General features: G+C 38.5%; 1 protein-coding gene across 1 annotated transcript in view; it reads left to right on the top strand.

Annotated features, from left to right (window-relative positions):
- The window catches only part of LOC140225361 (fatty acid synthase-like), a 61,677-nt gene extending 45,417 nt beyond the window's left edge, over positions 1–16,260 (top strand). The window contains exons 27-33 of the mRNA XM_072303946.1: positions 602–762; positions 1,604–1,857; positions 2,544–2,781; positions 4,406–4,719; positions 12,698–12,916; positions 13,811–14,041; positions 15,750–16,260. Of these exons, the coding sequence (XP_072160047.1) occupies positions 602–762; positions 1,604–1,857; positions 2,544–2,781; positions 4,406–4,719; positions 12,698–12,916; positions 13,811–14,041; positions 15,750–15,884 (1,552 nt within the window). The 3' untranslated portion in view covers positions 15,885–16,260. The remainder of the gene's footprint in view (positions 1–601; positions 763–1,603; positions 1,858–2,543; positions 2,782–4,405; positions 4,720–12,697; positions 12,917–13,810; positions 14,042–15,749) is intronic.
- The last annotated feature ends 263 nt before the right edge of the window (positions 16,261–16,523 follow it).

The following is a 16,523-nucleotide window of genomic DNA, read 5'->3' as shown; positions in this document are numbered from 1 at the left end:
TTGTGAAAAAATGTGACATTTTTTTCTTGCGACTGATTGCAGACTGATAACATCCAATCTATTTGCGAAAACATTCTCTCGATTATGTATACTAACAGGGATGGAATTTTTGTGGCAATTGTAGAATGTTCCAATGTCATAACGCCCCTGTGCAAACACTCAATTTTATCAGACGAAAGCCAGAAGCGCAGATTGATCTTATTTAAAATAATCTGCGTTTCTAAAATCCGCTTTAAAATTCTGAGAATAGACTTCAATATTTATCAGAAATTGTTGTAAAATACTCTGCAAGCCGCTTTAATATTTGTAGACACTGTACACTGCAAAATATAGATTTACTTTACACGATAGTTTGTCTGAAGTAGGTACAAAGAGCTGAAATCTAGCTCTGTAAGAGAACTTATTCTTGCTATCAGAAATTTTGCTTGTATAAATCCAAAATTTGTTTAATTTGGAGTATTTTTTACCAATTAAAGAAAAACAAAAAGCAAAGAACAGAAAATGAAGAAAAATTGCAAAATAGAACCATAAACTAACGCATTATTTTTTTTACATGTTTTTGCTCAATATAATTTCCCCCCATTTTGCGTTTACTGTCTAGCTACGTTGAAAAGGTAACGGAACAGGGTGGAAAACTGCTGATAGACGTGGGAAGGAGTTACACAGCCAATACAATCCGAACACCAATGTTAAATGACAAATGTGCGGAGCAGGGTGAATGGATTGCTGATACGAAGTTCCAAACCTCCGTCGTCATTTTAGGTAAATTCCTTTAGAAGTACTACCGAGCATAATAGAATTTTAGAACGCATAACGTGCATTACATTGCCCAAGTCTATCCAGCAGACTCACCTCTCAGTCCAAAAAAATGTCCGCACCCTCTCTTTTACGATCCAAACCTGGGAAAGAAAAGGATTATTGACCTATAGTCGAACGCGTTGATCTCTGTGCCGTGATAGCGAAGAGAGCAGTAAGTGCAAAATTGAAGTTTTGAGAAAACGGGCTCAGAAGCGTCGGACCAGAAATTTTTATTGAAAGAAACCTCCGCTCTTTTCAAATCATCAATAATCGTCCAAAAGACTCCTAGAAATCGTTTGGATGATTAAAAATCGACTGATCCTATTTCAATTACATAAAAAGGATAATTTTCATTTTCATGTTAGGCTATTGTTAGGTAAGACAGCCGTAAAATCTATCTCCTGCATGCTTTATGGCTGCGTTTTGGACACACAACAAACACATTTTCAGGTTAGAAATTGGCAGAAGAGGGCGGCACATTACTTGAAAGCACTGTTTTTATTACCTCCCTGAAGGAATATTATCACTTACTGCTGTCTTGCCTGAAACTAAGCCATTTTTGGCGCAGTTACGGCTTCCTCATATGTCTCGTTTTTATACAATTAAGATGAATTTTGCTGTTTTAGCGATTTGAGCGATTTCGTCTAAAAGAGATTAGACGAATTTTAAAGGAATCTCGATTTCGAAAATTTGACACTGCCCTCTTCTCTATCAAGGCAGCTCTGGTCCCACTTTTCTGGCTAGTGACCAATTTAATTCGTAATACAGGGCGATGCAATCATATTGGTATTTTTTTGAATCGCAGGTTCAAGCGCCGGAAAAGTGGTTAGTTTGGTCGAATGGTTCTTAGAGCGCGAGGTGAAGAATATAGTTCTATCCATCCTGGACGCAAATGATAAAAAAGAAGCAGTTCGAAAAATCCACGAATCCACATCGAAACACGACGCAACCTTACTCATGACGTCAGCAAAAGTAGCCCACACCGTCGCTGGATTAGAGAACATTTTAAACCAAGCCAGAAGATTAGGAAAAATCACGGCTGTGTTCACCGTTTCACTGGTAAAAGCACTTGAGATTTGATTGATTATTACCTTTTATAAATAAGCAGATTTTGGCAGACGGGAATAAATTTTTCTGGGTCATTCAAGAAAACACATATTTATATCATTTCTTTTGCTAAAATATATAGACCAAAACCAAGGCAAAAATGAAGTCGGTCAGTGGGCTGATTGTGTAATTCGATAGACAAACTGATAGACAAAGAAGGCATGGGGAGTATGGGTCGCTCCTCAACGACAAGGAGCGACACAAGAAGGGATACGAGTACGACACCGATAAACAGCAGAGCGCTCATCGGGCCAACTATTACGGGTGAGCTAGAAGAGGTACTTGGACAGCGGACTGATTGTTGAAATTGAGAGACATAGCGATAGACAAAGAAGAAGTGGGGAGTATGGGCAGATCCTATTGGTTAATTTGGGTGGTTCTAGTGGATTAAGGGAGAATATGATGAACTAACTTCAGAGTCTCTAGTGGGCTGCCGTTAATTTGTCTATTAATTAGTTAATTTTTAGTGGTGCAAAGGAGGCAAAGAGTCTACTGAATATCAACGAGTTCTCGATAATGACGTGTAGTTTTGCCATTATTTCCTAAAATTGTTGCTCCTGTTGTCCCCCCCACCTCCCATTTTTCATGTTTATTGCCCAAACTCGTTTTTACTTTTATTCTGATTTTTATTTGAACAGGATGAAAATGACAAAATCCTTTCCAGTATTCAGAATATTAGGAAGAATTTGTCCGAAGATTACAGTCTGATTAATATACATGGAGATACTGGCAGTTTTGAGGTTGAGAATGCAGTGACGATCATTTGTGACGACGAAATGGATTGCTCCCCCGTCCTCAGTCATGTTTTGACGAATCCTAATCAAACGGCGACTTATGTCGTTTCTAAAAGACAATCATGCGGAGAAAGCGATGCTGGTAAGAATAATAAATATCCATGGGGTCATTGTCTTCTATTTCTCATGGGAGTCGCAAGTAACAAATTCCACGACCAATCTATGAAAAATACGGATAGCATGTTTGTGACGCTCCTAATTGTCCTTCGACATTTATTAAGTTTTTATTTCATATTGAACTCCACCATATTGTGAAAACATCAGTGCTCTGAATCGTGCTCTGCATTATGGAAAATTTAATTTTCTTGTTTTTTACATTCTTTTTTGCGCATACATATTGGTTTGTTCAAAAAATATAGATTATTTTTAAAGCTGGACATCCGTCGCAGGCAAATAGTGAAATCGGACATTCTGTCAAATGCCTAGGCAGATAGTCAAATTTTGACGGTCTACAAAATTGTGTGAATTTATGGCGAAGAGCTCACGATTTTTCACTATTTTTGGAAAAATAACTCATCAAACCTCCGAACTCTGTTTGTCTCTTCCTCTTCAATTGCCTCTCGTATTTTTAAATGTTGAAATTCCAAAAAGTCTGTGTTTTACGACATGCTGAAAATTTCAAGATCAGTGTCTCTTCAGGAGCTAACATTTTTTTAAAATACTATTGTGCGTGCAAATTTTTACTGAGAATTTTTTCGTGCTGGAGCAATGAATTATTTTGTCTGAAATTGGGGAAAGAAGCAGAATTTCAATCTAAGTTAGAATATTGGACTATTTGCCTAGGCATTTGACAAAATGCCTGATTTTACTATTTGCCTGCGACATATGGACTATGTAAGTCCACGACATATCGACTTTGTAAGTCCACGACCACGTATCTCGGTTTACAACGTGGCAGACTTCGTGTAATACTTTAATTTTTATATGGAAAACACTAAGAGGCAATGAACCACTAGACAAGGTATGAATTTCAGCATTCTGATACATGTTTCTTCACCAAAATTTCACGCAAAACACGATGCGCACAACGGAAATGATCAAAGTCAACTCCTTACAAAGATATTTAATGATTCTTGGTGCGTGAATTCAAACCATCCGCTCATTAAAACTCAATGCTCTAGGCGATTCACATCGCGCGCTAAATGTTATCATGAACGTCTCTGCGATATAAAAATCTGGCAACCTCTATCTTGACACTTAGGCTCAGCTATAGCAAATTACTTATAGTTTGAAAAACACATGGTGGGAAATGAACATCGTTCTATCGAGAAGCTTGCTGAAACCGTTGTAGTGCGCGCTTTGACTCACGTAGAACTTTGAGTTTCTTGTGAGCGGGAAGTTCAAATTCCTCGTAACCAATGTGAAATAAAAAGGTTAATATCTCCGTTAGGAGTTAGTTTCAGTAATTTTCGTTGCGCGAATCGTGTTTTACGTGAAATTCTGGTTAAGGTACATGTATCAGAATGCTTAAATTCGTACCTTGTCTAGGGGTCCATTTTTAGAAACTGCCGTGATTTTTCTTCTCTGTGCGAGGAAAACTCAATGAAAATTTCAACCAATGATGTTCATTTGTTCTTCTTTAAAAAAATGAAATAGGAGCGGAGATTTTCCAACATCGCAACCGAGATTAGTTGCGGAATTACACCATCGATATGTATATTAATCCATTTAGCACGCGCTGACCAGTACGATTTTTTTTTTCACAGCCCTGAATGTGAAAGAACCGATGGCCCACTATCTACCTTCCTCTCTACGAGAACTGGAGGATATGGGACATCTCTTATGTCAGAGAGATTCCAAATTAGGAACCCAGACTTCTGCCAAATTTATGAAAACTACATCTTTAGCGGTTGATATGTCAGATCTAAAGCACAGCGAGGCTCTCCCTGTCTTTTTCGTTCCAGCTTTCTGCGAGACACAGCTGAGGCCTTTAATCTCTAAGTGTCTTTACCCTTGCTATGTTGCTCACATGCGTCCTGAAGTCATGTCCGCAGAGAACATTGCAGACCAACTTTTCGAGGTTAGAATTTTTATCATTTCTTTTAATGTAAGACTACTACTAACATGCTGTTTTTATAGTACTTTCGTGCGCTCTGCGACACCCAACCACCACTGAAAGCGATCCTGTCAGAGCTCATCCAGCAAATCGCATCCCCTCACTTCCTACCTTACAGCTCTATGAACAGTCCCTGGACATTTTTCAGGCACTGAAATGGACTGATGACGTAGATTGGCCGGAGTATAAGGAGGAATCACGTTCGGAATGAATGAGTACATGAAACCACGGCCGTCGAAAAATAACTTGGTGCATTATATTTTCACGAAACCGCTTGTCTGGAATGGGTACGTGCAAAAGGTGCCCGATGAAAGGTTGCATAAGAATGCTCTGGATCCCCCCCCCTCCCCCGGCAGAAAACATAGATGACGCCTTGCCAAATCTTGGATTGAGGGAATGAGGCTTTTAATGCTAAGGAAATGTATGAGAATTGCGCGAAAAAGGCACAAGGATTGCGCGAATAAAAACCTTAACATCTGCTACAGAAATGCGCGAATTTACAAAGAAGTATTACAAGTTCATTGAAGCTAGAAGTGTGGCAAAATAGGGAACGGTTGGAAAATAAACGCATTTTTTGTTAACGCTAGTTTAGGTTAGTTTGTTGCCAAGTCATCGATGTCTCACCTCCTGATGATAAATAAAGTAAACATATTCAATAATGGTCGTGAGTATCAAGAACTTTCCTAACATTTCTCGGTAAAAATATTGAATTTGGAGAAACGAGGCAACGCTGGAATGTTCACAAGGCGTTAAAACACAACACAGGCCTTTTAAGCTCTATTGTTCGATGCCGCGATGATTCTAACGCGAGATCGAATGATCGCGCCGAATACAGTGCGGCCGGCGCGCGCGGCGTTGAACGTATATTAGCGCCTGCAAGACCTTAGGAATACTTCATGCATTGCACCAAACAGTGCAGTCGGCGTAAAATCCGCACTAACGACCACAAGACTGCATGCATACTTCTCGCACTGCGCCAAACGCAGTGCAGTCGGTCAATTGGCGTGAAACGCATATTATAGCGCCTACAAGACTGTAGGAATGCTGTAGGACTGCGTGTCATCATTCTTGACTTTCTGCACCAGCTTTTACTCTAATGAAAGAGAAAATATGTATCCTCATTGTAACAATTCAAAAACTCCGATGATTTTTTTTTGTTTTTTTTTTTGGTTTTTTTGGTTTGTTTGTTTGTTTGTTACAATAGGACAAACGCAAATATCTCGTAGAAATTCTTGATGCTTTTATTTGAAATCCTTCAGGTGAATTTGCGGACACTTATCAGAAAAACTGTGTAATTGTTAATGAGCTAACTATTATGGCTGATCAAATTAAATAATCAATTATATATATATAAGATAAAGAGTTCACGGTTGTAATAATTAATAATTAAACAAAAATCACGAGTACTTTCCAACCTTTTTATTACATTTTGCAATCTTCACACTACATTTTACACACCGACGTTTCGGAGACAATTTTCTCCATCTTCAGGGCAGACGAGTTATTCATAACTGAACGAGGAAAAAACACAGAAACCCAGTCCAGTCGCAGCAAGAGATCAGTTTAACGATAACAGGAGACATGACAAACATCAACACAAACAATAATAATAAGCCCCCGCCGCAGAGAGATAGTACGTACTCTAGGTTGGGACTTATTTTTTTTAATCGACAAAACCAAATGTTGCACGGTCTTAAATGGTTCTATGTGATAAAAAAGCACGGTAGCCATGAGGATTTTGAGAAAAAAAATTTTTAACCCGGCGCGCACAGAGCCTAAACATCGAGATTTTTCTGGTTTTTTTGGCATTTTCGCCGTATATTTTTGATATTTTTGCCAGCAACACAGATTTGACGCTAGATGTCCAAAAATTGGTAAAAACCTAGCACATACCTTGCAGATTAAGGGGAAAATTTTGTTTTTCTCCTAGGTCACTTTCACTACGCTTGGTAATGCCGAAACTCTCCGCTCGGCAGCTCTAAAAATCGAAATTTCGCCGTTTTTTAACGTATAATGAACTTTTTGAGCAACCTATAATGGTAGTAAAAATCCGAAAATTTGTGAAAAGCAAGTCCATACCATCAGTATGGAAGGGCAAATGTCAGAAAACTCCTAGGTCTTTAATTTTCTGCCAAGCTATTCACACAATGTTGGAAAACCCGTCAAAAATAGCTCAATTTTAACCGTTTTTTTCGCGTTCGAAAATTTATTGGACGCCCTGTAATGACAATGAAGGTCCGAAATTTTGTGGAAAGTAAGTTCATACCGTTTGTATGGAATAAAAAATTTTACTTGGTTCCTACGTCTTATATTCTTCGTCCTGCGATACCCGAAATGGCAGCGAAAACGTCAAAAATACCTCAAATTGGCCGTTTTTGGAGAATTTTTTTGAACACCTTGTAGTGGCAGTGGAGGTCCGAAAATTTGTACCAAGTAAGCTCATACCATTCGCAAGGAATAAAAAAATCTACTTGGTTCCTATGTCTTACATTCCTCGTTGTGCGCTGCCCGCAATCACTTCGAAAACGTCAAAAATACCTCAATTCGGCCGTTTCTTCAATGGCGAAATTTATTGGACACCCTGTAATGACTCTGGAAGTTCGAAAATCGGGGGAAAGCAAGTCCGTACCACTAGTATGGAAGGGCACATTTCAAAAGATCCATAGATGTTTGATTGTTTGTCGCACGGTGTCTTCAGATACACAAATAAGTGAAAAATACCTCCATTTTGACCGGTCTTTCGCTATCAAAATTTAATAGACACCCTGTAATGACAGTGGAGGTCGATAACTTTACTGAAAGTAAGTTCATTCCATCTTCATGCAATAAAAAATTCTGCTTCGTTCCTATGTTATGCATTCCTCGTTGTGCGGTGCCCGCAATCGTATCGGAAACGTCAAGTATACCCGAATGCGGCCAATTTTTCGTGTGGGAAATTTTTTTGACACCCTGTTATGACATCGGGGACTCTTATAAGTGCAAGCAAATATACGTTGTGCATCACTAAGGAACGGCAATTATTCTAAGACCCTTACATTTTTTATTGTTGTCGCTGGACTCCCTAAAGTGAGGAGAACACTTCAAAAATACCTACATTTATCCATTGCTTTCTTTCAACACTGGCTTCTTACATAGCTTCGGACTTCCGCTGTCAGTACAGGGTGTTTGAAAAGTAATTCGGTAAAAAAAATTGGCCGCATTCGGGTATACTTGACGTTTCCGATACGATTGCGGGCACCGCACAACGAGGAATGCATAACATAGGAACGAAGCAGAATTTTTTATTGCATGAAGATGGAATGAACTTACTTTCAGTAAAGTTATCGACCTCCACTGTCATTACAGGGTGTCTATTAAATTTTGATAGCGAAAGACCGGTCAAAATGGAGGTATTTTTCACTTATTTGTGTATCTGAAGACACCGTGCGACAAACAATCAAACATCTATGGATCTTTTGAAATGTGCCCTTCCATACTAGTGGTACGGACTTGCTTTCCCCCGATTTTCGAACTTCCAGAGTCATTACAGGGTGTCCAATAAATTTCGCCATTGAAGAAACGGCCGAATTGAGGTATTTTTGACGTTTTCGAAGTGATTGCGGGCAGCGCACAACGAGGAATGTAAGACATAGGAACCAAGTAGATTTTTTTATTCCTTGCGAATGGTATGAGCTTACTTGGTACAAATTTTCGGACCTCCACTGCCACTACAAGGTGTTCAAAAAAATTCTCCAAAAACGGCCAATTTGAGGTATTTTTGACGTTTTCGCTGCCATTTCGGGTATCGCAGGACGAAGAATATAAGACGTAGGAACCAAGTAAAATTTTTTATTCCATACAAACGGTATGAACTTACTTTCCACAAAATTTCGGACCTTCATTGTCATTACAGGGCGTCCAATAAATTTTCGAACGCGAAAAAAACGGTTAAAATTGAGCTATTTTTGACGGGTTTTCCAACATTGTGTGAATAGCTTGGCAGAAAATTAAAGACCTAGGAGTTTTCTGACATTTGCCCTTCCATACTGATGGTATGGACTTGCTTTTCACAAATTTTCGGATTTTTACTACCATTATAGGTTGCTCAAAAAGTTCATTATACGTTAAAAAACGGCGAAATTTCGATTTTTAGAGCTGCCGAGCGGAGAGTTTCGGCATTACCAAGCGTAGTGAAAGTGACCTAGGAGAAAAACAAAATTTTCCCCTTAATCTGCAAGGTATGTGCTAGGTTTTTACCAATTTTTGGACATCTAGCGTCAAATCTGTGTTGCTGGCAAAAATATCAAAAATATACGGCGAAAATGCCAAAAAAACCAGAAAAATCTCGATGTTTAGGCTCTGTGCGCGCCGGTTAAAAATTTTTTTTCTCAAAATCCTCTTGGCTACCGTGCTTTTTTATCACATAGAACCATTTAAGACCGTGCAACATTTGGTTTTGTCGATTAAAAAAAAATAAGTCCCAACCTAACGTACTCATACAGAATGAAAGTTTTCAGAGGTTAGAAAAATATTCCTCAAAGTGAGCAAACTCAGTTCTAGAATTTATAGCATTTTGGCTATTTAAAATACATAGCCCCTCCAAATTCAACCTTATCTGTTCATTCTTCTCTCTCTTCAACACCTTGGTGTTATTGAAATCAAAGGAATGACCCTTTACTCTCATGTGTTGCTTTAGCGCCGTCACCTCATGTTGATTAAACTTATGCCCATCCAGCCTTTTATGCAGATATTGGGATGACTGCCCTATATAGACGCCTTGACAATCTTCACACGGTATCTCATACACCACTCCTGACAGCTTTTCAGTTGGGATTTTTGACTTCAAACAAGACTGGAAATTTTGTAAATTTGATTTATTAGAAGTGACTAAAGTGTATAGCCATGCGGCTTTAACACGGATCTAATCTTTTCTGAGCAGGAGGAAACGTACGGACATACAACGAATTCGGTTTTTTCGAACAATTTTGGAGGGGGAAAGCCATTATAACAAAATTTCACTACATTCTCAAATATAGAGTTGACAAGGTGCTTGGGATAACAATTTTCAAATAACAATTTTTTAGCTTCCCTTATTTTTTCCTTGCGGAGCATGGGATGAGTAAGTAGGCATACGCGTCTTGCCAAATTCTTAATTACATTGATTTTTTGAGAGAGAGGTTGTGCAGACAAAAAATTCAGATATCTGCCCGAGAAAGTAGGTTTTGTAAACCACGATGTAACAAATTTACTCCCTTGTTTTATAACAAGAACATCCAGGAAAGCTATGGCATTATTGGCTTCATATTCAATTGAGAATTTAATGTTACTCGAAAACATGTTGAAGAATTGGTAAATACTATTGAGATCGTCCTTATGACAACATAGAATTATGTCATCCGCAAAGCGCTTATAAAATAACATTTTATACGGAAAAACTTCAAACCTTTTTTCTTCAAAACATTCCATAACCAAGTTGGCAACACTGGCACTCACCGGTCCACCCATCGCTAGTCCGTTAATCTGTTTGTAGCAATCTTCTCCAAACTTAAAAATTGTTGAGTCTAAACATGCCCTAATGCCCTCTAGGAATTGCTCTTTGGGTAAGGTTGTATGTGGGGCAATTAGTGGTCATTTTTCCATGATAACGTTCAAAGCTAACTTTATGGGAATATTTGTGTACATTGATTCGACATCAAACGATGATAAAACGAAGTCATCAGGAAGAATTTGGCTTTTTAGAAATTCTATAAATTCATACGAATTTTTGACAATACGGCCAGTTTTACCTACTACTTTTTCCAATATATTGCCAAAATATTTGGACATGTTATAAAAAGGGCTATTTATTGAGCTCACTATTGGTCTCAATGGCATTCCAGGTTTGTGGGTCTTTACAAGTCCATATATTCTACAAGGGATTGCAATTATAATTGTTAAACTCTGCGTTGTGGATTTGCCTATCCAATTGTTCTGGAACCATTTTTTTACAAGGGCGTTGTTTTTATTTTGTAAAGTAAATGTCAAGCATTTCCCTATTTTCCTATACACTTTCGAATCTGATAACAATTCCAACATCTTATTTCCGTAAACGGTTTTTTCAATGATCACAGTCTTGTCACTTTTATCAGCAGTCACAATTAACAAATTTTTATTTTCATTTAAGAACTTCCTTGCTTTGATCATTTGGTCATACAAAATTTTGAAAAACTCTCTTTTTGGTCGAAACTTAATTTTCTGTCCTGTATAAATTTGTACTCCTTATTGAATCGAAATATATGTAAAATAGAGCCGACAACTTTACGTATTTTTATGGCACAATTCCTGTCACGATATTTAATCTTTGATTCGATATGAGCAAAAATATCCATGGTGAGATTATTCTTTATAGCTTTTCCATAAAAGGGAACACAAAATTTTGGACCTAATGAAAGCACACTTAACACTTCATGGGGTAACTCCATACCACTTAAATTAAGCACCCAATCTAATCGTTTCGTAAACAATTCCTTAAACTTGTTTTGGAGTGTAGCTAAAATTATCTGACGCACTCTATCATTACGGACCCGATCTCTCCTAGAAATTTCTGCCGACCGTCTCCAAAAATCCATCTCCGTTGCTCTTAGCATATCCTGTGTCCGTTTCTTCAGCTGCCAAACTTCATATCCATAAGTTAATATACTTTTAACTACAGCGTTGTATATCCTCCTCTTGTTATCTTTGGAAATCCGCTGATCCCAGAGGATTCCATTTAACATCGCTATAGCCTTCCTTGCTAAGGTGTTCCTTTCTCTGATAGCTTGATCCGTCCTTCTATCCTGGGTCAACTGCACTCCCAAGTACTTATAGTGCTCGCAGCCTTGGATCTGCTGCCCATCTTCCAACTCAATGCTTTGCTGATCACCGCCAAAAGTCATCTTCTCAGATTTGGATATGCTGACTTCCAGACCCCACTTCCGATACTCTTCTACTAACTTGCGCATCATGTACTCCGCGTCTTCTTGATCTTGAGCAACCACCACCTGGTCATCAGCAAAGCACAGAGTGAACAGAGTTTCAAGATCACCCAAGGGGACACCCATACCAGAACATTTCTTTTTCCATTCTTTTAGCACGCACTCAAGATAAATTTTAAATAATGTTGGCGACAAACAACATCCCTGTTTTAAACCCTTAGTCACATAAAATCCCGCAGACAACCCCCCATGGCACTTAACTTTGGTAAAACTCCCTTTATAAAATCGCTTAACAGCGTCAATCAACCCCCCGTTAAAATTCGATTTTTCCCAGGCCTCCCAAAGTTTCACCAACGGCACACTGTCATACGCCTTCTGGAGATCCACAAAAATTAAATGCAGTTCCTGAGCTACGACCATTTTCTTCTCAATGACCTGGACAATAACAAAGAGATGATCTATCATAGACCTGCCAGCTCTAAAACCAGCCTGCTCCTCTGCTTCGTGATCCTGCCATTCGTCCTCGATCTTCGCTTTCAGTATCTTCCCGTACACTTTGCTTATTGTCCCGGTCACTGAGAGCCCCCGGTAGTTGTTACAGTCGTCCTTCCTTCCCTTCTTTTTGTAGATGGCCTTGATCCAAGACTCCTTCCACTCCCTTGGTACCTCGTCATCTCTGATGCATTGCTGCATCAGTTTTCTGAGGCACTCAAAGAGCTTGGCAGTCCCGTACTTGACCAACTCGACAGGAATCCCACCAGGACCCGGTGCTTTGTCATTAATTAGCTCTTTAACCGCTTTAATTATGTCACAAGTGTGGATCTCCAAGTTGTTCATTCTTCCGTTGTCCGTGCTGCTGTCTCGAAACTCTGGGCGCCTTTCCGTCAAAAGATCTTTAAAATGATCCTCCAGTTTTTTAAGTGATATCGGAGAAACGATGTCGCGCTTCATGTCTCTGCGTAATAAATTAGGTCATTTTTCCTCAATGCATTGTTTTCCTGTGTTCACAGTCCGTCAAGAAAATTCAAAGTGAGGGTCCCTACACGATTGTCAGTGAGACCTGGAGCGGAGGTGTGGCAACGCTTCTAGCAAATCTTTTGACCAACTCTTGCCAAGCAGTTTCCCTCTTTATTCTACAGGGAGTTCCAAAGAAGATGTGCTCTCTGTTACCTCTTGATGAATCTTTGGAAGTTTGCCTGATTAAGTCTCTTTTCGGCCTTATTCAAAAGGTAAGGAAACTATTGTCACTTGATTTTATTTGAACGAAACTTCAGAAAATACTATGCAGAACTATGTGTACTCTTTGGAAAAGAGAAGTTAGTTCGATCCGACTGATATCAACACTTCCCAGCATTTAATGTTAAAATGTTGAAATCCTAAATGTTAAACATAAAGAAATAGGCATGTAAATGATTAACTTAAGATTTCATGATTTGACTACTTAGTACACGTTTTGTTCAGAGGATGATTACGAGATAAAAATAATTGTTAATTTCTGACAGTTTCGGTATCATCAAATTTCAAATTCAGGACATATGAGATGTGGCCGCGATACAGTCTAATTATGTCGTAAGAAAACACAAAAAAGCACGTACCTACATCAATTACTGCGACTTTTAAAGATCCCTGATTTGTCCTATTTTACTCGATGAGGCTGGTCAAAGTGTCCACGGGCATTTCGTGTGACTATTTTATATTGGAGGAACAATTTAAAAAAAATAAAAAGGAAAAAAAATAGAAACTGTTGGTTATTATAGTTTACTTTACAAAAATGTAAATTCAGGAGAGACTTCGAACTTCACAATTTGAGATGAATATTTCGAACTTCAGCCATCGAAATGCAAATTAACAACAACTTTAAGTTACAAAAACGAGCCTAATGACATTGCTGAAATTTTCTAGTTGTTATGACAATAAAGGGCTTTTCCAGACATGTCCATTTTACCATGATGCCCATGAGAGTTTAAAATACTGTTTAAATATTGACATTCAGCTAAAATAACAAGCGTACGGTAAAATAAAAAGAATAATTCGAAATTTTGATGCACGTCATGGTAATGTTTTCATTTACCAGCCACGTTGCCGAAGACCAAAATTATCACATGTTCTTTTCTTGATTAAAGGAACGGCTAGACCAGCCGCTAGACATAAACGGCACGAAGCGAATTGAAACAGCCCTGCACCTTCTCCCAAATGAGTTCAACAAAACATTTGTCATGAGATCGCTCCAGACCATTCTTAGGAGCTTGCAGTTCACTAGGGGCCTCTCAAATTGCAATATCTGTCCAGAAAGTAGTTTAGTTTTTATTGAAGTTAGTGAATTCTGCAGGCTAACAACTGAGGATGTAGAAGAGGTAAGTCGAAACATGTTGAAGCCAATTAAAATTCATATATTTGCATTTTAGGGAAAGCAGATTAAATGCGTTTGCTGATCTTTAATCATAGGAAGAGGATACTCGCAAAACTTTAGAAAATTTAAATTTTACAAGAACAATCAGATCAATTTTTGCCTATATGTCCATAATGATCTCAGTGATTTTACACGTGCATAAATTGGTTAGACAGAGAGTTGCCTATAGACAATTGTCTATAGGCAATTGTCTATAGGCTATTGTTGTGTAAATAATATGCATATTAATATAAAATGAAGGTGATTGTGTAATTTTTTGGGTCTTCCTCTACGACTAAGTCATAATCAGTTCTGATTCTATCGATTTAGAACTATACATACAAATGAAAAAATTAAACACTAAAAAGTGGCCCGAAACTGTATGTAACAAGGTGGAGAAATGGTGCTGGGTCCACACCATTTCGCGGGGAAACAAATCCAAGAAATACCAAAAATTAAAATTAGAGTCAAAAAATAAATTTTTAGAACTCTAATGCGCACCAGTACGAAACTGAGGGGGGGGGGGGGGGGGTGTTCAGCTGAGGCAGTTTGCAATGGAATATTAAGTTGGAGTCACGCCGAGAGATCTTTACCGGTTTGGGCCTAATTAAACCTCATCAGAAGAGCACACTCAGCAGTAAGCCCAACTTAACATGCCGCAAAATCCAAGACGGCATTAAAACGCCGTCATGGATATGACCCGAGGCATGACACAAAAGTGTGATCCTCGCGCCATCTACCGTCACTGCTGAACAACTCTCATGACAAAACAAGGAAAACCCGAGAAAAATTATTATCGGACTGGCTGGAGATGCGGACGCATCTAGACGCAACCGCCCGCTCTCGAACGAGAGAAACACATACCCCGAACTGTGCGTACAAAAGAAAAAATTAAATACTAAAAAGTGGCCCGAAACTGTATGTAACAAGGTGGAGAAATGGTGCTGGGTCCACACCATTTCGCGGGGAAACAAAGCCAAGAAATACCAAAAATTAAAATTAGAATCAAAAAATAAATTTTTAGAACTCTAATGCGCACCAGTACGAAACTGAGGGGGGAAGGCGCGAGGATCACACTTTTGTGTCATGGCTCGAGTCATATTCATGACGGCTTTTCAATGCCGTCTTGGATTTTGCGGCATGTTAAGTTGGGTTCACTGCTGAGTGTGATCTGATGAGGTCTTATAAGGCCCAAACCGGTAAAGATCTCTCGGCGTGACTCCAACTTAATATTCCATTGCAAACTGCCTGAGCTGAACACTCTCTCCCCCCCCCCCCCCCCCCCCCCTCAGTTTCGTACTGGTGCGCTAGAGTTCTAAAAATTTATTTTTTGACTCTAATTTTAATTTTTGGTATTTCTTGGTTTTGTTTCCCCGCGAAATGGTGTGGACCCAGCACCATTTCTCCACCTTGTTACTATACATACATAAATATGTATAAACTAATAAAATAAAACAGATCAGGATAATTTTTCCCCGACAGACATGGAAATAATAGCTGATTTGGGCCACTTTTATGCATGACCATGCTTAAATCAAGTGCAACCTTTTTTTCCATTCTGGCCCTGGTGAAATTTTATCGTTAATTATCATGTGTGTATCATGCCATGCCCTCTAATTTATCTTACCCTCTCTTTTGATCTCGCTCTGACATTTTCATGTTTATTTCAACAGATTTCAGAAAATGCTCAATTGGTCAAAATCGACTGTGACAACTACAAGGAAATGCTCTCACATGTACGGACTATATCCTTGATTGCAGAGGAGGCATCGTTTTCTTGGGGATGCAAATTACTTTCTCAATCATAACCGTAACATCAGGCAACTGGATTCAATTATGCAAAATATAACTTCCAAAAAAAATGAATGAAGTGAAATTCTATGTTCGTAGATCCTTTTGATTTAATTCATAGATACACAGTTCCTTTCAACCATGCAAATGAGCCAATGCGCGTTACGAAAACTTCCATTTAATGAATCAAAACTCTTCGCTCAAAACATGAAATGGACCCAAGATAGGCACCATTAGATTTATGCACTCAGGTCTTACACTTAGCGATGAATATATGTATATACAGACATAATTTTGTAAATGCATAGCATTTCCACATGTACCAGAGATTAAATTTTGTACGCTTTTTCTAAATTGATTATTATTCAAAGAAAAATAAATACTAAATTGTTGTTTTTTTCTGTCCAGCGAGTTTATTCAATTTCGACGGTGAAACTACCAAACCACGTATCTCGTTTGCGGTTTTTAAAAATCTACGCTCGCATTTTATTTTTTTGAAGTAGACCAAATCAATATCATTCCTTGAAATTTTCACGGAATTTTCTCCGCACAAAGAGAAAAAATCACAGAAATTTTCAAGACTGGATGTAAAGTAGTTTTTCATTTAAAAAATAAAGTATGACAGGAAGTCTGCGACGTCGCAAACCGAGATACGT

The sequence above is a fragment of the Bemisia tabaci genome, chromosome 9, assembly GCF_918797505.1.
Source record: "Bemisia tabaci chromosome 9, PGI_BMITA_v3".
NCBI lineage: Eukaryota > Metazoa > Arthropoda > Insecta > Hemiptera > Aleyrodidae > Bemisia > Bemisia tabaci.
Note: the sequence above shows the minus strand (reverse complement) of the source record. Positions and strands in the feature narration are given on the sequence as shown.